The 23,751-nt window shown below is 46.8% G+C and overlaps 1 protein-coding gene across 2 annotated transcripts in view; it reads left to right on the top strand.

Annotated features, from left to right (window-relative positions):
* LOC117758479 (protein eva-1 homolog A) overlaps positions 1–23,751 on the top strand; it is a 67,919-nt gene that overhangs the window by 18,854 nt on the left and 25,314 nt on the right. The window contains exons 2-5 of one of the 2 annotated variants that reach the window (XM_034580184.1): positions 540–763; positions 2,509–2,632; positions 3,811–3,963; positions 12,142–12,285. In XM_034580184.1, the coding sequence (XP_034436075.1) occupies positions 540–763; positions 2,509–2,632; positions 3,811–3,963; positions 12,142–12,285 (645 nt within the window). Of the gene's footprint in view, positions 1–539; positions 764–2,508; positions 2,633–3,810; positions 3,964–12,141; positions 12,286–20,713; positions 21,014–23,751 lie in introns of those variants that run through there. The other variant, XM_034580185.1, reaches the window with a different exon arrangement.

The raw sequence follows: 23,751 nt of genomic DNA, 5'->3' as shown, positions 1-23,751 counted from the left end.
GTTTGATAAATAAGGGATAAAGTGGTGAAGAACAATGGAATTATCCAGTGATGAATGTACAGTGATGCCATATCTCAAGAAAGCCTCAAAGGAATTCCTTCAAATTTGGTAAAAATGTTCAGTTGGACTCGTGGATTAACTGATTCGATTTGAGTGTTGAAAGGTCAAAGGTCAATGTCATGGTGGCCTCAGAAAATATGTTTGTCCTTTTGATTGTGATATCTAAAGTCTTTCTTAAGGGAATCTCCTCAAGCAATTGAGTAGTTGTCACTTGGACTCAAAGAATCACTGATTATGTTTCACTGGTCACAGGTCACAGGTTATAGGTCATGGTGACCTCATGTTATTGTGAATGCAATATGTCAAGAGGACCTCAAGGGACTGAAACTCCACTCGAGGCATTCGAGCACAGGGCGGTAACTCTAGGTTTTATACAGAATGCTAAAGGGTTGCAACTAAATATAAGAAAGTCTGCCGTTTTTATGCATTGGTCTCAGTTTCTCAGCTAAAGGCTACATTGGCATCTTGCTGTCTTACAGGTTACCTGTCCAAAGTGTTGAGGAACTACACTGAGCAGGCCTGTGAAGGGGACCTCCTATCTGTTCGCTGCCCGCCACGCACCACCATCACCGTCCAATCAGCTTTCTACGGAAGGAGGGGTGCCTCTGACCCCCAGCAGTGCCCTCAGACCTACCAGGCCCTCCTTAGTTCTTACAACGCTCGGGAGGATGTTCGATATTGTTCTGTGTCCACTGCTCTACAGGTAATCAGCAGAGCTCACACAGTGCGGATAGTTTCAGAGAAAAATCTAATTAGAGTTTTCCTAAATCCCTGCATGTGTCTGTACAATACCCACTGTGTCCCCTGCACCCTTATCCCAGTCTTGAATCTCATCTGTGACTCTACTCTTAACATAAACATCCTGTAACACACCCTGGGCTCTGGGCTGTGAGGCCTCCTGAGAGAAAGCCTCCTGTAAAATGGTCAAATTGGCCAAGGGTTAAATTTCGGAGGACCACTGATTATGTAATGCTTTGTGAGGAGGTTTTCCGGCAAATTACACTCTCTCAAGAGGAAGCAGCTTGTATGTTCCCACCACACAAAGCGATTTCATGGGGTCTTTGCCTCAGCATCCTCTCCTAAATTGGGATACGGCTGGACTGGAAGCCCCACTTTGCAGCACCAACACAAACACACACAAACACGTCCTGTTCAGCATTCATTGGGCTGTTTTGTTTATTCTTAGTGCCCCTGCCTCCGAGCGTTGAACACCCTCCATTTCCATAACAGACAGGACAGCTATGAATGCACACAGGGACTGCATTGTGGTGAAGTGAGAGAATTACTGACCGCCACCCGTATTAGTAACCCTGAAGAAACCTGTTCACGACCCTTGTCCTGTTGGTATTACAGATTCAATTCTCAATGTAAAAGTGTTTAGTTTATTTTCTGTCCAACAAGAGCTGCAGATAATTCTTATTTTCTTTGTGAATTATATACTTAGAAATTATTTTTACTATATGAAAATGGTGATGATATCATTTTCTTTCTTTCTTTAAGACGACACTGGCTGATGGTCAACATGACTGCCCTCCGAAAGTAAAGCCAAAGCGTCCCGATCGCCATCTGGTGGCCGGCTGCAGTATAGGTCATATATCCTGCCTCCTCCATGTTAGTGGGTGGGACATGGACCAAACTAAAAAGTGCACAGTCAATACATTTAGTAGTAGTAGTTTTTGTCACACTGTATGTTGAAGAGCTGAAGTTTGGTTTTAATTCGTTATTTCTAGGCGGGACCTCGCTACTGCGGCTCAGTCCCACGATCGTATACTGGGCAGACGCCAGCTCCAAATGCACAAGATGGCAGCGTCCGTATCCGTTATATTTCAGCTTCACGTCTGGGGAGTGGATGGAAGTGGAAACGCGTCGTTCATCTTTATATGCAGTCACAACCGTGAAACTTTGAGCTAAATGCTAACATGCTCTCAATGACATTGCCAATAGGCAGGAAGGCATGCGACCGTTTGCTAATTAGCACCAAACACACAGAAGAGGATTGATGGGAAAGTGATTAGTTTTGCATGTATTCCTAAAAGTATCTCCCAGTTTCTGCGTTCCACGACGTGTTGCACCTCATTCCTGTTGAATACGGGAAAGCGTCGGAACAGAATCCATTCAGTCATCCCTCCAGCGAGTGGGATTTCAGTCCGGGGGAATGTTGGAATGTGCTCACCTGGGTTACAGCGGGCTTAAAGATGATGAAACTAGAGAAGCAGCAGGATGCCAGGAAATGAGTGCTATTGAGCTTTCCAGAGTTTTCTTTCTCCTGTTCTCTTTTTTTGCCCCCCTGACCTGCTCCTGTCCTCCTTATTCCCATGGCTCCAAGCAGCCCCGTTTGAAGTGGTTTTAGGTTTGCTCGCTGCTGGTCTCACCGTCGCTGGCTTATTGTTCTTCACCTAAACCTCCCTTTGGTCTTCTCTCGCTCTCTGTCACTCTTTCCCCCTTTAGAAAATGCTGGACGAGTGCCAAGACAGAAGGAGCTGTCAAGTCCTTGTCAACAGCCGCGTGTTCGGGACGGACCAGTGTCCTGGCATCAGTAAATACCTCATTGTCTGGTACAAATGCAGACCGAGTAAGTCCCTCATCGCCTCACATCCAGGCACTGACACACATTTTGTCCCTGTTTGTCCTCGGACTCTTCTTTCACTTTTTCTCCTATTTGCACAGAAGGAGACCAAGGGGTGGGGTCACTTCACGTGCACTAGGGTCAACAATGAAATGAAATCCAATCTATTTTATTATTTCTTATGTGTATTGAACAACCCTCGCTCCAATTTGTCTTCGCCATTCCTGCCTCTGCTCCATTTAAAAGAGAACAGAAACACTTGTTGCGTGCCTCCTCCTTTATTCCTCTGCGTCCCGCTCCCCATGAGCCAGGAAGCTAAGAGTATCACTCCAGATCGGAGCCACAACAGTGAAGTAATCCCACCCAGATTCTCGTCTCCATTCACGGCTCAGTGCCGCGCTGAGCCGAGCTGCACTGAGTTGTGCAGCAGTTCACACTAGAGTGACCAGAAGTGGACATTAATCCACTGATCATCCCCCCCCCCAACACCCCTTTCCCTCCCCACTTTTTCTTTCTCCACCGTAGCCTGGAGCCAATCAACAGCTCTTTGTTCACTGTCACTTAACCAATGACTTCTCAGGGGGAAGAGAGAATGACCGCATGGGGTGTTAGTGAGGTGCAACGGGCAGGTGTCACTGCCTCTGAAAGGAGAGGTGGATCGAGGACGGAGGAAGTGGAGGAGAAAGGGACGGAGGGAGTGAAAGAGAGAGAACAAGAGCGAATCCATCACCAAGAGACATAACAAACCAGTCCCATCCCGTTCCCCCCCCCCTCTGCTCTCTCTTCTGTGTGCATTCCTGTTCCACTCCCCACATGGATGAAGAAACGGCTGCTGTTGTGTTTTTATTTGCCGGCCAGTGGAGCTGCTCTGGCTGTCACAGGTCACTGTGGCTGGTTGTGTGTGAGGAATGTCGTTGCATGGCTCTACATGTCCACTGAGCAACTCCATCTCTGTTACTACCTGTTTACACTGACTTGAACCAGGCCGCTGTGCTCAGTGCTTATTCAAACCTGCTCTACAGAGGTTTGATAGAATACAAATGATTTAAAAACAAATCTGTCATCAAAATACTTCCTTTATCTAGCAAATACATTTTTTTAAATGTAGAAATCCAATTTTACATTTAAATTATTCTATTTTCTATGTTTTAACATTTCGTATATCCTCTCTGTTCCATCTCCAGACGAGTATAAGAGTAAGGTGGTTTGTGAGGAGGAGAGGATGAGGCTGAGCTGCAAGCGGGGCATGCAGATCGCCATTTACTCCGCCATGTTTGGCCGAACGCAACAGGGCACCCTGGAGTGTCCCCTTCATCACCGGAGGGCGCCGTCAGTAGGTGAGGCCCGTTCTTACTCCCACGTTGCAGGTCACAAGACGGGTGAGGAGCCGAGGAAGCTGCTTTTCTGTCAACAGACCCAGTTTTCCATAATTTAAGTTTACGTTTTGTCCATGTTCACATATTTATATGAAAGGTTTTACCTAAATCAACAAAAGATTGACAATCACGTCTTTTAGCCACGTAGCCTGTGACGCTACAACGATTTATTGTTGAAGGCTTTAATCAATCAATCATTAGATTTACTTTATTTCTATTTGATGCTAATTTCTTTCATAGCATTGGCCGTGGGTCAGTCTGAGGTCGGAACTTTCTTACATGAAGACACAAGCTGGGAATGTAAATCAGCTCTGCTTGGGTTTGCATGATGTTTACTTGAGTGTCCTTGTCCTGCTAATGCTGTTCTACATATTAATGAATTGACAGAGTGGAACTTGAGGTCAATCCGGGCTTTGATTTGTTCTTGTCTGAGTGAAACACACCGGGTGTCGTGCAGCCGATGGGGAAAAGATTTCACTGATGAGTTTTACAAGTCGGGGCTCGAACACCTTTGAACTCAGAGCCGCAAACAGTGCCAGGATCTGAACTCCAGCGGAATCTCTCCTTCATAAATTATCTTTGATTTGAGAAGCTGGTGTTGCTCGGTGGATTTTTATCATTTCCTCTCCTGCTTCTTTGCTTCGCAGGCTCTAGAACAAACACTGGTCTGCCACACCCACACTTCACGTTAAAGCTATCCCAACACATTCCACCGTTTCTACCAGGATAACTGATTAATAACATCCACAAAAGAAATGTCTCTATCTTGTTCCGAGACATATGCAACCGGCACTAAATCTCAGGTCAACATTCGCAACACACACACACACACACACACACACACACACACACACACACACACACACACACACACACACACACACACACACACACACACACACACACATTGTCGGGGGAATTGTGGTGGAATGTAGATCAGATGTCTCTGTCATCCAAAGCGCAGAGTTTGGCCCGTAGAAAAGGGACAGTATTGAGTTCCCTCCAAGTGTGTGTGTGTGTGTGTGTGTGTGTGTGTGTGTGTGTGTGTGTGTGTGTGTGTGTGTGTGTGTGTGTGTGTGTGTGTGTGTGTGTGTGTGTGTGTGTGTGTGTGTGTGTGTGTGTAGGGATATCCAGACGTACTCTAGCTCTTGTTTAGGAGAATGTTAATGACTCTAAGCTTGGATACATGACAAGTCTTATAATAGGTAGCTACTGTGGTGGGGGGGGGGGGGGGGGCTCGCCTCTTTGCAGAGAAGCTTTGTTTTGTTAATGTATAGAAGGAACTGTACACTGAGGTTTGTAAATAAGTAGCCAGAGCAGGTGTAAGTTAACTGAGTGTGAGTGTGTGTGCTCGACACATACAGACTGCATGAAGCTGTGGAGGAAGGCTACATGTCATCGGCTTTGGTTCATAATTCAAAAAGTAGGAATATTTTTAAGTGTGTGTGCTCAATTTGGTTTCCTACCGAGGACCTTTTCCAGTATAACCCACAACCTTGTCAGGACCAGCAGGCCTCATTATGACCACAGCCCAGTCCTAATGGGGCAAAATGTCACTTCTGAGCTCCAGGTTCGAGTTAGGGGTAAGATATGAATTGAGGTAAGGTACAGGTTGTTTAAGGTAAGGGATAAGAATAGCCGTATGTGTGTGTGTGTGCATTCTGTACGAGCAGCCAGTCGTGTGCAGGTGGACCAGGAATGTGCGACAGGTAGGTGTAGCTGACCTGATATCTGGTTTCAGACTCAGGATTAAATACACGAGCTGAGTTCCCTCCGCATTGATGTAAAAACTGACTCCACTGTTACGGTTGTATAAAGAGCAGATTAGAGCTGAGGAGTCGTGGTGTTTCCTGTCAAATCACATGTTAACCTTGCACGTGTTTACCTCAACTGCAGACTCAGACATACACAAACGCCTTGTTGTTCCTGTCCAACCATCCTGCAGCATGCTTTTCTATCTGTCCATCACACACACACACGCACACACACGCACACATGCACACACACACACTCCAACCACCCACTAACACCTCCTCGGGCTGTTGGGCTCTAGCGCTGCCCTGGTGGGATTTCCCCTGTCAGCTCCGTCTTTGATGTGGCTCCCATGTCACCGGGAGCAGGAAGTGAGGGTGTCTTGAGTGACAGCTCAGACACACACCGTTAATTATTTTTAAATGTCCCCCCCCCCCCCCCCCCCCATGTTTTCCCCTCTTTTACCTCGCACGTGTGTTTTTGTGATTCTGTGCGTCTGAATGATCTCAGGCTTCGGCAGTCGCGTTACGCACACGTTCGTTTAGAACCCATTTTGATTTAACGTCTCTTTAAACACGTGTTTAAAATGGGCCACGGTTCTAGTAATCTCCTAACCTGCACCACCCTGGCAAGCTCGCCGCTGCCTGAGGTGTGAGATCGACGCCTGAACTCCCAGAGCTGCGTGCACCTGTCCAGGTGAACTCTGGGTGGAGAGAGATTGCAGTGTGCGGCGGCAGCAGCTGGGATTTGCGGGTAAACTGTTTACCCCACAAAGAATCACCTTACATGTTCTGTTTCATCCAAAGACCAAGATTGTAGTGTAACGATGGCCACCTGCCAAACAGTGATTATTTTCTTTAAGTGAACTGTAGAGAGCCACATGGGCGACTGTGGCTTAGGGGGTAGAGTGGGTCGTCCCCTAACCAGAGAGTTTGTGGTTTGATCCTCAGATCCTCCAGTCTGCATTCTGAGTCCTTTGGCAAGATACTGAACCCCAAATTGCCCCTGAAGGCTGTGATGACAATAAATGGTAAATGAATGGCTGAATGCAATTGGTCGATATGACTGGAAAGGTGCTTTATAAACTACAGAAATACAGACAGTCCATTTTTCACATTGTTTAAACAGACTCTCTGTATCTTAGGCTGCTCTCAATCAAAATAAAAACAAAATACTTTGTTTGACTACGTCGTGAAGCAGCTTGGGATCATGGGAGTCTTCTCCACAATTTCTTCTCCCATAATCTTCTTGGGACTTCCTGTTCCCCTGTGCATTTGCACTTGGACGAATGGGAATGCATAATCTTGATCCATTACGAGCGACCAGTACAACCAGTGGAAGGAATAAACAGCCCAGTGGTTAACTGACTACCTGGTGAGCAGTGTGTTTTCCTCCATCGTATGTTGTTTGCTCCAGAAGTTAAAGCAGAGAGAAGCAAAGCCCCAAAGGCGAACAAAATGAAATGTCCCATTACCTTGAATAAAATGTGGCATTTCTCTGGTTTTTAACAATGTAGGAAACATTTTCTCTATTATATCACTGTTACTCTAATGTAAGGGCACAAGTCAACTAAGTATTTAACACAGGTCTTTTCACTTTTAGACATTTTAATGAAAAATTGTCACATATGCTTCTCTTCATCTGGAGGAAGTCTTACTTAAGTGGTCTTGTGAATGAAGAGCTCCAGAGAGCAGGTATCTGCTTCCTTGCTGAATCCAGAAGCCCTGGAACTGTGCAACACACAAATAACAAGTGCACACACACACACAGGCATGTGCGCACAAAAGTCAGGACCTTTGATGTCGTCTGCTCCTTGGTTGTGGGGTGGGGTGGGAGTGGTGGAGTCGGACAGGTCTTGGCGGCGATAGAGAATCCTCAAAGCAAAGGGGCCTGTTCAGCCCTCCTCTCTCATCTGCCCCATTACCATCACACACACACCTCTTGACATCTAAATAGCCCCCCATGCTTGGCATGCAGGGTCCCAGACTGATTCTTCTTTTTTTTTCTGGAGCTTTCACTTTTGAGCATGTGCTTCAGACGAGGATCTCAGTAAGATGTTTCCTAACTATAAGCTCGGGCTGGTCGGATGATCACAGTAGTTTTTAAAAAGCTGGGCATGCACAGCTGCAGGTCAAATTTAACACTTGGCTGTCGGAAGCCCGTTCCAGTTGTTAGGGTTGGAGCTGCTCCACTGTAACTCTATCTGCGCTGCTCCTCGGCCGCGATGCACTCGGAGCAGATAAATAGCAGGATGTCAGTGTTGTCTCTGACTTATGGTCAAGGGTGTTCAAAGCTCTTTTGAAGGAGATTTCAGTCAGTGCACGGTAGATTGTGACATTTCTGAAGGTCTGCCAGGTACCAAGAACTTCACACTGCATTCCATGATGCCAGTTTAACACAAGCTTTTGTTGATTGTAAATCAGATGTGTTGCTCTCATATCTAAAGTAAAACATAGCCGCTGGTAACACATGAGCGGGGTCGACTGTTTTCGTGCAAAGTGCTTCTGACTCTAGGAATAACCTGCTATCAACTTACAAATGCAGCCGAGGGAAACTCTTGTGCATGCTCATGTGCATGTGTGCACGCATGTGTCTGTGCAGGGGAGCTGTGAGTTCTGCAGGACACTTCCACACTTGATACATACTTTAATTCTTGAATCCTCTGTGTTGATCCTGCTGAAAAGACCATTTACAGTAAATGAGAGTGTCAAATTCTTTAATGGCTTCCACAGAAAGCCCCTGCCGTGTGCAGGTCCTTTAAACCCCCCCTCTTCAAAAGTCACTTTTTTATATTATACAAAGACTTTCCATCCCACAACAATGACTTAAGCCTCCCTATCAAATTATATGTGTGGCATGTGAGTCAGAGGAGAAGATGAGATGAGGAGATGAGTGCTTGTGAAAAGTTTGTCCGCCCATTGTCTTTGAAATTCCAGGAAAGGTGTGCATGCGTGGGTGGAAAACCAGGAGGATTGTTATGGAGAATTTCCTTGGAAAGGTTGCTGTGGATACACTATATGTACCCGTGTGTTTGTGTGTGTGGGGGGGGGGGACAAGCACTGCCCTATAAAGTTGTGCAAGGCAGTCTTTCAGTCCATCAACATAAACTGCACCCACAACACAAAGCTGGGGTTAAATTTGGGGTGGGGGTGTTCACTCGTGTTCACTCGTGTTCACTCGTTCTCTCCTTGGTGTGGATTTTTTGTATTTGTGTTGAGATAATTCTGCAGAGGGGGGAGAACCGGCACGTTGACTGTGAAGACACAATCTGAGGCCGCCGGTCGTTGAAGCGAGCAGAATGTACGACGGATGACTGAGGATGAGTTGTTGAGCCGTGTCGAGGTGCTGCTGGTACAGGGCAGCTTATCAACACACTGACAATACCACTAGGGGGTGGGTGATCAAACTATGAGTCATTTAAGGGATACGTACGTGCCAAAAATGTTGTGGCTCTCTGTGTCTGACCCCTATGTCGCATGTCTGCCGCAGGAAACTCCTCCCTTCCCTCGCTCGTTGCTTGACTTGACTGTGGACCTCCTCTCATGCACCACAGGCCTGTCCTTGTTGGGTGTGTGGTGGGTCGGAGGGTTTGGTGCACGGGCTTGGAGCTGGTCGAGGGTAAAGGTTAGAGGTAAAGGGGGTTATTCATGCCTATTCCCCTCGCTGTGTGTGCGTGCGTGTGTGTGTGTGTGTGTGTGTGTGAGAAAGGCTCTATGCTTGCCTGTCTGTGTTAAAGCCGTTAATGAGAGCCAGAGAAGGTCAGATCCTGAGGAATGCTCTTTTAAACTACAAAAATATGCCCTGTGTGCGTGTGTGCGTGTGTGCGTGTGTGCGTGCGTGCGTGTGTGCGTGTGTGTGTGTGTGTGTGTGCGTGTGTGTGTGTGTGTGTGTGTGTGTGTGGTAAGAAAGCCAGTGGACAAAGAAAAAACGTGTGTGTGTGTGTGTATGTGTGTATGTGTGTGTGTGTGTGTGTGTGTGTGTGTCTCCATCCTCTTGTCTCTAGAAGTCTCTATCTGTCTCCAGACCCACCCGTCCCACTGTGGGCCCCCTGCTCAAGTAATCACCCACAGCCAGTAATCAAAGCAGCAGCTAATGGGGGCCTGTCTGTCAGTGGGGAGGAAAGTTCTCTGTGTGGCACAGCGGCTCGACTGAGCGCTCTGGGAAGGGAAAGAGAGAAAGAAAGAGGGAGAACAGATTAAAGCACATCGGGGAGACTAGGAGGCGACTGTGCTGCAGAAACAAATATAGATACAGGATCTTTATATATCTGCACAAGATTCACCCGTGATCCAACTTACACCAGACCTTTGTTTCGCAGATTACCCTTAAAGTCCAAAATCCCAAATGTTGCATGTACTTCTACAGCAGCAGGTGGTCAGTGATGAATAAATATTGCTTTCTATTTATTTAGATTTTGCAGATACACCCAAATATTTCTCCTTTGCCTCTGAGAAATTAGAACAATTAGAAATTAGAGTAGTTTTCCTATAGACAGATGATGATAGAATGATGAATTGTCTTTGACTCTTTCCTGAGATCACTGACCTTTTACTGCAGATGATGTTAGCAGCTCAGTCACTTAACCTCTGAGGTGTCCGTCTCCCCGGTGCCGCCGTCTTCCACCTCACTTCATTGTGGTCGGGAATTCCAGTCTGTCGTCTCCAGCTGGGAAACGTCCGGTTGCCCCTTTGAACATCACTCAAATGATTGATTGATTGATTTGAGTTCACATTTTTTTTATAGAGTAACACACGAGCTGTGACCCGGACCTGCTGTTTTTCTCTCTGAGGCAGGATCACACAGTTCAGGACCATTCAAAGAATTTCCAGTGTTGACGCTGTCCACGACCACTTGATTACCGTCTTTCACTTCCTCACTGCGACATTTACCCTTTGACCTGAGCCATAATTTGTTGCGGCCCGCTGACGTGTGAGCTGAGCCTGTTCTCTTTTACCTTTTCTTTCTTGATCTCTCTTTGGGGCCCACCGGGGCAGACGGTGCGAGACCCCAGTGTCCACTTTCAAAGGCTCATCTCCTTCTGTTGTTTTTAGGAGTTAGATGGAACCATACAGGGGCCTGGGAGGAATTCATGTGGAACCCAGGGCCATTCACTTTCCCACAAAACCCAGGGGGAGGTGCGTCCAACTTAGTTAGTGCTTCTCACACCTCCATCTGTAGCGTCACTTAAGTTCATGATGTGGAACAGGTGGTAGAATACTGATGCCACTGGGATCGTGCTTTTTGAGGGGAATTCAAAACTTTCAGATCTAGTTTTCAAAATGCATGACAATGGAAGAATTACGTATTTTATATTTTTGTTCTTTAGTCTTCATTCACATATTGAATTTGCAGTTTATTGGCTTGAACCTGTAATATGTGGCTCTGGTGCAGGTTCTCTTGCGCTAAATTCAATATAAGTACATTTATACTTTAACAAGCATAATTATTCTTCATCACGATTATTAGCCAATGAGTTGTGATCATTATTGATCATTTTTGCAAATGTGTTAAACGACTTTCTCCCTTAACTGTTCTCCGATAATTTCAAGATCATCAATTAATCCGGACACCAAATCTGCAGGCCACTTTAAAGGGGTGTTTTATTTAAGTGTGGGCTCATTAAAATCGTATTTAAAAGCAGGTTAGCATATGATCTTCTTTTGTCGGAGTTAGGAAGTCAGAGCGGAAAAGGGAAAGAAAAGAGCCTCATCTGTCCTTCCACAAAGATCTGGAGGAGCAGTCGGGTGCTTAGTGATGATGTATGAGTCCCATCCATTACTCCATCTGGTCCCCATACACAAACACTCACACGCACACCCACACCCACTTCCACAAACACACACACACACACACACACACTGGATCAGGTATCTCTTTAGACAATGTGAGGCCCCGGTGAGGTTCCTCTGTGAGGGTCTGTTGTGGACAGAGGCTCCACCGTGGGAGCTGGGAAAACCTTTGTGTGTGAGAGATGGTCCTTTACTGTCTGCAGCGCATGTGTGTGCAGGTATGTGTGTGTGTGTGTGTGTGTGTGTGTGTGTGTGTGTGTGTGTGTGTGTGGGTCCATCTCCGTTGTAGCTGTCAGAGACTCGTGTATTGTTATTGTGCCTGAAGTGCTGCTTGTCCATCAAACACTTAACAGGGAGCAAGAGAATCACATGTAACAAGAACAATAAGAATATCTTGATTAATGTTCATGAAATGGATTTTAGTTAATTGATTTTAATTCAATTTACTGTTAACAGACTGTTAATTGATTTATATACTAATAAGGTAAATTTTCCATTTAGTTACAGTAACATGACCAGAACAGATATTTTAAGAACAACCGTGGATATAAAGTGATTTAGTCCGAATTGACCTGGTCCTTCTCCGTCTCTCCGTCAGACTGCCAGTCGTCTGTGGCCCTGCAGGTCCTCAACGCTCGCTGTCAGGGCAAGAAGAGCTGCCTGGTCCGAGCCTCCACCAGAGACTTTGGAGATCCGTGTTACTCCGGCACCAGGAAGTACCTCAACGTCATCTACACCTGTGGTGAGTCCCCAACGCACCTTTTACTGAGGGCTTCTTTCTCTCTTCCACCAGGGGGCGGTGTTCACTCACTGATCAACTTGACCTCAGTGTTCAGTCTATGGTGTTTAAACTCAGTGTCAAGCTAATTTAAGACTATTTAAACTTTTACTACAAACTCGAATGCAGTCACCCCCAGTGGAAATGGCAAGAGGCAATTTTCATTTTCTTTCAAGTATTTCATCAAGCGACACAACTTTCCCATCATGTAGAGACTCTGAAAGGTTTCTGAAGGAATGCAGTGTTTGTTTTCTGACTCTGAAGCAGTTTCTTTTAGGAGGGAGCAACGGAAGCCAAGTTCAAAGCTTAAAAACTTGTTTTCCACCCTCAGAACGTAGTTAAAAAAAAAAAAGTCTGGCATTACATCCATCTTCTGTTTTGGCTTTATGTCTGTGCAGATGAGGGAGAATGATTATCTTCCTTTTTATCTGTTTCCCACCCCTGGGATAATCCTGTACTGTCAAGGCTGTAATTCATTAACCTCAAGCTTGGAGACACACACACACACACACACACACACACACACACACACACACACACACACACACACACACACACACACACACACACACACACACACACACGCGCCTCAGTCGCCTCCAGCACCAGGAAGAGGTCTCTCAGCACCGTGGCCTGAAGCGTCTCAAACCCACCAGAATCGGTGGCAAAACAATCCCAGATCCGCACCAAGAAGAATGTTACGTTTGGCACTTAAGTGTCCAGATTTCTAGGAAAAGGGGTTTTATATTTGCGAGTTCCTACACTGCGTCTTAAAAATTATTGTTATGTTTCTCGAAGGACTGTGAATTCCTCTTTGGCGGTGTCGGTGTGATTCCCATGTTCTGCCCACAGCTCCTTTCAGAGCTCGTGGTGTAAACTGGTGATTAATCCGAGTCGTGAAGTTCTTATCACAGTCAATTGATTCTACGTCTTTTGCTGTGTGACGGTTGAATCCGTCCATCCTCTATCTCTGTAACCATCGGGCCAGCGCAGACAATGATACACAGGCCGTTCGGCTGTGTTTACGGAGTCGTTTGGCTCTGAGTCCCTTTCTGACCTCCCCTTATCTGCCGCTGATAACACCACGTACTCTGCTAACAGTTCGGCTGCTGAGGTGGGGCGGCGAAGTGTTTTGTGAGGAAGGGGCAGCGGAGAAAAAAGGGAAGGATGTGGAATGGTGTAAACGTTTAACAGATAGAGGCGAGGGGCGTGTGTGTGTGTGTGTGTGTGTGTGTGTGTGTGTGTGTGTGTGCGCTCTCAGAGGGAGTAGGTGGGTTTTCTGTGCTGTGGTCAGAGTTGAGAGGGGGGGGGGGGGGGGGGTGGATGTGAGTAAATCAGTCTTGTTGCTGTAGACATGAAGTCACTGGTTTGCTCCAGGCTCCAGCAAAGTGGTAATTTTGGGGGATCCTCTTTCATTGGTGGTTGAGTGTGTGTAGAATTGACCCCATTTGTGTCGGAATAGAGAGCGGAGGATGTCTGTCTGCACATGATTGGTAGCATTGGCGTGCATATCCGTGTGTGTGTGTGTGTGTGTGTGTGTGTGTGTGTGTGTGTGTGTGTGTGTGTGTGTGTGTGTGTGTGTGTGTGTGTGTGTGTGTGTGTGTGTGTGTGTGTGTGTGTGGCGGGGGTCTGTACAATGTTTTGTTTCAGCTATAAATAGTGGCGTCTACTTACACAAAGTGATTGATGCCACAAAAACCTTAAAACCTGAGATGGCGTTTTGATGGATAGTGAATAAGTAAATGAATAAGTACAAATTAATTCACGAACAAACCCCCTGATCCGCAAAAAGGTCTTTAGTTCTGATAATCTGAGGAAGTCTATAGAGTGTTTAAAGAAATATTGACTTTGTTTCTTTTGAAAAGATCATGAACTGAACTCCCTGCCTCCCTGTGTGTGTGTGTGTGTGTGTGTGTGTGTGTGTGTGTGTGTGTGTGTGTGTGTGTGTGTGTGTGTGTGTGTGTGTGTGTGTGTGTGTGTGTGTGTGTGTGTGTGTGTGTGTGTGTGTGTGTGTGTGTGTGTGTGTGTGTGTGTGTGTGTGGGCCAGCTCGTTTCACAGAGGTGTTAACCCACTTAAAATCGTTCCTTTCCTATGATGACCTAAGTGCTGTTTCAGTGGCTCCTGCAGCCTGCCAAGTAAAGAATAATTAGGAAACTGTTTTATAAGTCTATATATCTGCATGAATAAGTGTCGAGTGTGTGTTTATAAGTTGGCGTTTGGGTGCACGCACACACACACACACACACTCACACGTGCAGGTAGGAGTGTGCACGCATTGGCCCCCGGCTTGCCCGTGATTTAGAAAGCCATCAACCGGCAGAGCTCCAGCTTCTTCCTCACACAGCCTCCGGGGTGGACGCGTTTCTCAGCAATAACACAGCAGCAAATGGTCTGAAACCTGCCATCAGTCTCCCATCAGATCTCACGCACACACACACACACACACACACACACAATCTGCACAGCCGCCACAGCCCCCCCCCCCCCCCCCAAGGAGGAAGTCCCCATGGTTTGTTTATTTGTCAGAAAAAGCAGAAACAACTTCAGGAGTCCCGCTGCAGATTAACCGCAGCTCTAAATATTTGACGTTTCATTATTTGAAGAAGATTAAGGTATAAAATAAACTCGGAGCACTGTCCTCTGTCTTGCAAATTATTCGTAGCCTAAACATGGAAATATTTACGCCCCAGTGCGACTGCTGCAGGTTGATGGATGAGCCTTCTCTGGGGCACGTTCTTCAAAAAGCAAGGTTCCAATGTGGCGGCTTTGAAGTGTCTTTACTTGCAATGTTTTGTTTTGTCCGAGTTTGACCTCCCGTCTTCTGAAGCTGGGACGGAAAACTCTGCCTCTTTGCAACACGTATACAACTTTACGTTCTGACGCTCTTTTTTTTTTGTGATGTGCTGGTATAAAAGTTGCAGGAAGGGTTTTATTTATTCAGCTACCAGACGTCTGAGGCCTGTCCTGCAGCCTCATAACATCATTTTTCTATTTGTCAACATCCTTCCTCTGCCCGGTGAGCAAAGAGAAACAGCCCGAGGGCATCCTGCTCCCGCATGTGTGTGCGTCTTTGTACCTGGAAGGACGGAGATAAACATGATTTATGGACATCCATGATGAAAAGATCATATCCAGGGACAAAAAAAAAGTTTCCGTCCCTTTCTCCTTCTTGTGTCAGTCCCACATTCAGGCCTCCTTTCCCAGCTCTAACCCCCCCCCCCACTCCTGAGAAGTATTGAAGCTCAATGTGGAGACCTCCATCTTCTAAATGTTCCTCCACGTCTTCACTGCTGTGTAATGTATCACCCTGAACGAGCCACACAGCCTCTTTTGAACCACGCACACCAGACTCTCTCTGGGGGGATAAAAGGTCATGGAAAACCTAATGAGCAGGTCTAATTGCTGCAGAGGAAATGGATTAATTGTGGCACTTAGGTGGTTAACGTGGGATCCAGGGCAGGTGAGGGAGGGGGCTTGATGGAGTTGGCAACTCAAGCATTTCCAACCCTGGGGTTGAAACCTCCAAATGGAAACAAGATCCCTAAAAAACCTAATGAGACCATTTTTAATATGAGTTTTCATACATGTCTACAGCCTCTATTTGGTGCCGGATGTATAAAGTGACTGATTTTCCCCTAGTTGGACCATTATTAAAATAAAATGGGAAACTCGTAGTTTCCTCGTTTGCCAGTATGTCACACAATCTTTCTCTATGGAGCAGAAAGAGATGGGACTTTAAGTTCAATTAAATTCAAATTTCATTCTTGACCTCGGAGTGAGAATTGAATTAACTTAGAAATGATACAAGCAGATTTTACTCTGGTCGGTATTCAGCTCATTTTTGTCTAAGTTCGATTTTCTTTTTATGTTTTCTCTAATTGCTGTTTCCAACATCTATTTCCCTTCAGTTGGGCAAATAAAATGTGGGGCTGTGCGGATAGAAGCTGCCGGTTTGGTTCATTTTGGTCAAGGCTTCCCTGCAGGGATTAAACTGTGGGATCTGGCAGAGGTGTGCTCACCGCTCTGTGCTCCTGGTGTTTTTAATGGACACCATCCGAGCAGTGGAGACTGTGGCTGCCTGCTCGCTGCTCAGGGGGGGGTGATTTAGATGTAACAGGGAAAAATAGAGGAAGATAAAGATGTAATTCAGAAGCTTGAGGGCTCGAATTGTCCCAATTGGTTCTGCAGACGTACGCAAGGACACACACATGCACGAATGTATACATGCACGGAGATACTTGAGGTGCACATGTAACCGCTGCGAGCCGCGCAGTCCTCCGGCTCCCCAGCGCACAATCATGTCATGTCAGCAGAGGAGACTGTGGGGAAGATGTTTACTTTGGCCTGGTTGTGTGGAGCTGCAGTCCAGCCAGGCCGGCAGGGAGGCGGGCAGTCGCTGCTGCTGCTGCCGGGCCCCATGATTCCCCCGCTGAAGCTCATCCTATAGCTGCAGGAAAACACACACGCACTCTGCATTTAATGATGCCAACTTCGTCCCAGTGGCTTGTAAACATGGGCAACATATGTCTGTTTTCAGTGCAGTAATTTCACACTGCCAGACATCATAATGGCGACATTTGCCTAATGTACACCTAGCTACTCACGCAGGCCCCCTAACAACCTTTTCAAGTAATAACACTTATTAAAATTATGAACCTGAATATGAGCGTCTCCTTTAAAATACTAAAATATACGAGGCACTGCCAGATTAGGTGTTGTTTTCTTTTTCACCAGGCCAGTATCAAACATAATAAAATTGCCTAACTTAACTTTCGAATACTTAAGCGGTTATGTCGGAGTGTTGGCTCTTGTTGCATCATTATACAGTACGTGGCCGCGACTCCGACCAATTAAGTATTTTACTGGGGTAAAACAAACCAAGAACCTGGCAGAAGGTGTGTTAAGAAACAGCCGTTGAGTTGTACGCAGAAAGGAATGAAACGGCCCCTCTGAACGCTCCCTTGCCTCGTAACACAGGCCTGACTCTGCAGAAACCCTGGAATAACAGCCGCAGCTGGCACTCTCAGGACCACTGCTGCGAGAAAACACACTGCACGCGACCTCCACCGGCCTGCGTGTGTCGGGGTGCTGCGTTAATAGTGGTTGTAGTTGGTTTCGGCCAATGCCCATAAAAGGTGTTGAGTGTGGTTGGTATAACATCATCTCTGCAACGCACGGGTTCGACTCGTTATTGGACAAAAGTGTTCCTGTCCTTTTGGTGCTGAAAGTTGGTGAATCCCACTCAGGGCGTGTTCTCTGGAAGACGGGATGGAGTATTTGGCGGTAACACCAGAGGTTGTGGGTTTGTGCTTTGCCAGCGCGTTCAGTCGGCTGCAGCTGATGTCGGCCCCTCGCATCCTCGTGCATATGCCGGCAAGTTTGGTTCACCCAGGCGCCACTCGCAATACGCACAGGCGAATAAAATCCGGTGAAATCACGTCCTCATTCTGCTGGATTTTCCCTCCCTCGGACACGTCCACGCTCAGTTTTATGTGCTGTGGTCACACATCACAAATCTCGTTTAATACCCAGTCGATGTGATCACTGGCCCTCGGGGGGGAAAAGTCTGTAAGGCCTTTAATCAGATTAAAAATAAATCTTGAACAAAGTGGATTTGGAAAAAAACAAGGTGTTACATTCCCTTTTAAGTTCTCACAGCTCCTCCGACTTTCCCTCGGCCTCTCTCTCCCCTCACATGGTTCACTCACCTTCTCTGTACATCCAATCCAATCTTTCTCTCACGTTGCACAGTCTCTGCTGCTTTTAATCCTGTTTTATACACGGGAGCCTCATGTTCACGTGTTGTTGGAATAATCGTTAGAATGAGTTCCTGACCTGATGTTTCGATTCGTCTGTTTACAGATCACTTAGTAAACACGATGGGGAAGCAGCATGACAGGCCTGCACTGATAAACCCAGGTGACTGGATAAAGCATGATAGGATCAATGAGCCCTGAGAGTGATTAACTCAATTCTGAATGAGCATCATCACCTGCTGACAAAAGCTGAAGATAAGCAGAGATAATCTGTGTAGAATCCAGAGGGCGATGGAGGAAGTAGCCATTATCGTACTCAGCTAAGTGTGTTATTCTCAACAATACTTTATCTCCGTTGTGTTGACAGTCTCATGATATCGTGGAAAATCAATCGATCTTCCATCCTGTGTGACTCGATTCTGACCCCTCAGTCCTATACGTGGCCTGTGCGTCACGTTATTGAGGCCATAGGTCTCAGCACTAATAATTAACACTGGTGTGTGTCTGGTGGGGGGGGGGGTGCCTGCCGGTCTGATGATCATTTTGGGGTCTGCCGCTCCACTGCCGCTACTCAAAGCCACTTGCGTCCCCGTGTCCAGTCCAGCCCCCAACATAGGAAGCACTTTCCAGAGCGGAGGAATGTTCTGCGTTTGGCTTTGGGCTGTTTGTCTGCTTTACAAACGTCGGATAATGGGAGCATGTAGTGAAGCCAACACAAATGCATGTAAACACGAGTACAAACCTCCTTAAAAACAAGCACAAATGCTACACGGACAGACTGAACGCACAAACACACAAACATCTCCCCTCTTTTTTTGCTTGGCCCGTTCCCCCCAAATGAGCGACTGCGTCTTTGTTGGGCTGGAAACTGCAAAATAAGCAGAGCTCTGGACGAGAACTCGCTTTGCCAACTTTGCCGGCTACACACACTCGTAAATTGCGTACACTACTGTTTTCGTGTGTCGCGCTGTGTGCACGGCGCAAAGACAAGCTCTTAATTTTGCGATCCATCGTTTTCATCATTTGTGTGCCGAGCGTGTTGAATGAATCATGATGGGGGGGGGGGGGGGGGGGGGGGGGGCTGGGGGTGGAGGAGTGGTTGGTACTAATGCTTTCCAGTCTGTGGCTGGTTTCATTTTTCCCTCCTGCGGTGGACTCGGAAGGAGAGAGAGAGGGAGAGGGAAAAGGAGAGCGCAGAATTAATGTGTGTGTGTGTGTGAGGGACAGTCGGGGGGGGGGGAGTCAAAGGGAGAAATTCCCAAGGCGTCTTAAACTGGAATTTGTACTTCTGCAATTTCAATGTCTCTTCAGATCCATAGATCTACGCTGAGAGGAGAGTTGTGGGTAATTGTTGGTTCAGTCACACACAAGGAAACCTTTTCTTTCTCAGGACTTTATTTACAAACGCACAAACCAAAAAGCATTTTCCACAGACATAACATCAAATCAGAGACTTTGTTACGAGGCATGAACGTCTTTCCATGAAATTCCTGACATGAGGACAAAGTCGGGATGAATGCAAACATTTCCAAAGTGGTTGATCTAACTTCAAAACGGCAAGAGATAAAAAATTGTACTGAAAAATGATATTGGGGTGAGAGAGGGGGGTGAGGAGAGGTGGGAGGAGAAGAGGAGGATGAAGAGCGACAAAGATTTAAGCCATTTGTTTTCTCTCATGGTGTCAATCAATTAATTATTTTTTCTATGACCTAATCACAATTGGAACTTAATTGTGTCCTTGAGGCTCGACTTGGGTGAGGAAAAACTACAAGAGGGCGTAGGGGCGGGGGGGGAGAACCTCCCAGAGAGTCAGAAGTGAGGGATTCCTCTCCCAGGACGGACACAAGTGAAGATGATGTCGTGTGAAGCAGAGCACATCAACACAATAACAATATTTATACAACATGTAAAAAACCTCATAGACCTGGTTCAGATGCAGCCTGGAGCCGCACAGCTCTCACACACCAGGTTGGAGCAAACTCTCTTTCCTGAAGCTGCACATTAAATTCTCTCTCTCTCTCTCTGTGTGTGTGTGTGTGTGTGTGTGTGTGTGTGTGTGTGTGTGTGTGTGTGTGTGTGTGTGTGTGTGTGTGTGTGTGTGTGTGTGTGTGTGTGTGTGTCAGAGTCTTACTCATGCACACACTCACAGCCTCCTCCTCCTCCTCCTCCTGCCTGCTCCTTCCCTCCCTCTCCACCTCTCTGACTGCTCACTCACACAGCACTGAGCTGTGGAGGTGGACACTACATGTACCACTTCTCTCTCTCTCTCTCTCTCTCTCTCTCTCTCTCTCTCTCTCTCTACACACACACACTCGCTCCCTCCCTCCCTCCCTTACCCTCTCTCGCTCTCTCTCTGTGTGTGTGTGTGTGTGTGTGTTCTCTCTCTCCTGCTGTCACATTCCAGTTGTCTAAAGCCAGGTTTAACTTTCTCTCTCTCCCCGAGCGCAGGAAGGAAGGGGAAAACTTAAAAAAGAAAAGGAGGCATTAGAAGAGCCCTCAGTCGTTATAGTCTCTCCGGATGAGAAGAAGAAAAGAGGAGGAAACTCTCTCTCTTCATACTCCATCTGGCTTTTAAACAAAAAGTGGGAGTTACCATAAAGGAGCATACCTTCTTAAAGGGGGTATCTGTTTTGGTTTTTTTGTTGCTCTCGCCCTCCTTGCTTTTTCCTTTTTTGGGCCGTGCTCTCTCTCTCTCTCCCTCTCTCTCTCTCTCTCTGGTGGGACCCACTGCGGACTATTCACGTGAGCGCTTGTTTTTACGGCAAAGCTGGTCCTAACTCTCCTGGCGGGACGGAGAAGAGGAGGAGGCGGTGGTGGTGGTGGGAGTGTTTGACAAGGCAGACCGCCGCACACACACACACACACACAAACACACGCTCTTCAGAGAAAGTTACTGCCCCGGACCCTGGAGGATTTTCCATTCGGCAATGTGTGTGTAAGTGTCACCTTGTTTTTTTTCGCCTGAGCTTTTAAATGTGTGGATATTTGACTTTGTGCTGCGGCTGTGAGAGTTTCTGTGTCATCTGAGGATCTCCCCCCCCCCCCCCCCCCCAGTTTCAATTCCTCACCTTCATCGTTGCCTTTAGGAATGTTCTCGCTGTCTTAGCGTTGAGGATGTGAGAGAACATGTGAGCGTTAAAACTGGCGTTTGAGTTTGAGTCCGTGCGCGGTGGAATTCCTGTGAAACGCAGGGAAACAAGTGTTCGGGAGCTGGGGGGGGGGGGATTTGCCAGGTTGACTGACTGGATTAGACTCCTGACGGGGAACTGACGGCTTCACGTGTGGACAGATGAGATCACTCGGATGCGCCCGGCGATGAAGTGCACGACTTAAGCGATGCCTGACAACGGCCTGTCAACACTGGCTCCTTTAAAACCAACAGTTATTCTCATTTCTCGTGTGTGTGGGATGGAGGTTATGTTTTCAACCCTGTCACTTAGTTTTCTGGTTTGTTTATATGTTTGTTTATTGGTTGGTGAGCAAGATTACACAAAAACAACTGGATGGATTTCCCTCGAAACTTTGTGGAAGGACTGGTCAGGGGAAGAATCTGGTATTTTATGTCTCAGTTTTCCCAAAGAATCGTGGATCTAGATGAAATTCGATTGCATTTAAAGGGACCGTTGGGCCTTGGCGGAGGAATGTGTTCTACTACCATTCGAACAGCTCATTCACACACTCCAGATACTGCACGTGTGTACCAGTGTTTATTAAAGAAGCTTGGCTTCACACACCGCAGGCTTCACTTCCAGCGTCGCACCCCTCGTAAAACAGGACCTAAAAACCCAGTGAGCTGCTCAGACCACACAATGGCGCAGTCAGTTCCTGGGCTCCGAAAAATGACAGAATAGTTTCGATGGCTTCCAAATCCTGTGTGTGTGTGTGTGTGTGTGTCGTTGTGTGTATGTGTTTTCCTCTCTGTGTCGAACGTGTGTTTACAGTTCGCCTGTTTGTGAGACTGTAAATGTGGGAGCTTGTTTTTGAGCATCCACACCTACCTCTCTGTGCCCGTCGACCAACTTCTCTCCCACCTCTCTCTCTCTCTCTCTAATTGACGCGTGTAGCCGCTCCCCCCATGTAGCGCCAGTTTGCAGCGCCGGGCCCGGTCCCTCCCAAACCACAAGGGACCCTTTGTTTGTAATTTATGAATTAGTGTGTGGTTTTGGTTACGAGAAGAGAGGACGGGCCGGGGACTGACAGCGGCGCAGGAATGAGCCCGGACGCTAACTCGCTCTCGTTTTTTATTATTCCAGAGCAGCAATGTGGATGTGGAGGTGGACGCAGGGATTGAGTAGAAATGATTAGTGAGCGAGATGAATGAACGTTACACACACACACACACACACACACACACACACACACACACACAGATGTGACATCATGTTTGACAATGCTGTGGTAATCTGTGTAAATCTGTGTCCGGCCGTCAGATAAGAGACGACTGCTCAGTTGTAAAAACAGACAGTCAGACCTTCTCGTGCTCTTTTATCTTCACATCTTCCCGTATAGCTCCACACACACACACACACACACACACACACACACACACACACACACACACACACACACACACACACACACACACACACACCGCTCTTTCCGCCACCTACTCACTTCCTTTTTTCTCTTTTTCATTAAATGCTTGTATTTACTTTGTCTAGTCTGAGTGGAACCTGGCACAGTGCGGAGCTTTGGCCTGGTTCTCTCACAGACAAGCAAAAGACCTCTTTCCTTTCCAAGCCCCTCTTCTTTCCTTCTCTTGTCTTGATTTGATTTTTATCCTTCTCTCTCTCTCTTCTCTCAGCATGCATTCCTAAATGTTTCAGCTCTCCTAGAGTAGTTGCTTCCTTCCTTTGTACTTGCTTCCTTACCTTCTTCCTTCCTTCCTTCCATCCGAACTTACTTACTTTCTTATTTACTTCCTTACCTACTTACTTTCTTACTTTCTTATTTCCTTCCTTCCTTCCTTCCCTCCTTCCTTCTTTACTTTCTTTCTTCCTTCCTTTCTTACTTACTGAATTCCTACTCACTTCTTACTTCCTTGCTTCTTTACTTTCTTGCTCGCTTGCTTTCTTCATTACTTTCCTACTTACTTATCGTGCGTTCACACGCGTTGCGTTACTCATGTGATTCGCGTTGCGACATTCACAGGAGCCTCCCTCTCCCAATATTACTTGGACCACAGTGCTGGTAGTTGACGGAGCGTTGATGGAAGACTTTATCGGCACCTACTGGCCCGGCTTGTTAGAGTGTTCATTGTCGTTTTTGTGTGTTCTCGTCTGGACGTTCTCGTTTTTGGTAAAACGAAGGTCGTGTGGATAGAGATTTTCTTTTCCGAAACAGAGGGGGAAATATTAATTTAGAATAATATCTGTGAAACAGGTGACCTGACCATAGTTCTGCTTCTAAATGGAAGAGCCCTTCTCGTTGTAGTTCATCTTCAACAACCGGACTTTTCCTTTTCCTCTCAGGCCACTTCTTTGAAATGGCTTGAAGTTTGACCAGGCAGCCTTCTCCTGCAGGAGCAGTGTTTTATTGCTCCTCTGATGCCAGTGTTATTGGCCGGACTGGTCCTGGATGGAGGGGATTGGAGGGAGGCTCATCTGTGGGGAGTTATTCATCTCCCGGTGAGAGTGTGGGGATAAGTCCTCTGGATCCTGGTAGATCTGAAAA

The sequence above is a fragment of the Hippoglossus hippoglossus genome, chromosome 24, assembly GCF_009819705.1.
Source record: "Hippoglossus hippoglossus isolate fHipHip1 chromosome 24, fHipHip1.pri, whole genome shotgun sequence".
In the NCBI taxonomy this organism is placed as follows: Eukaryota; Metazoa; Chordata; class Actinopteri; order Pleuronectiformes; family Pleuronectidae; genus Hippoglossus; species Hippoglossus hippoglossus.
The sequence above is the reverse complement of the archived record's forward strand: the minus strand, read 5'-3'. Positions and strand labels throughout refer to the sequence as shown.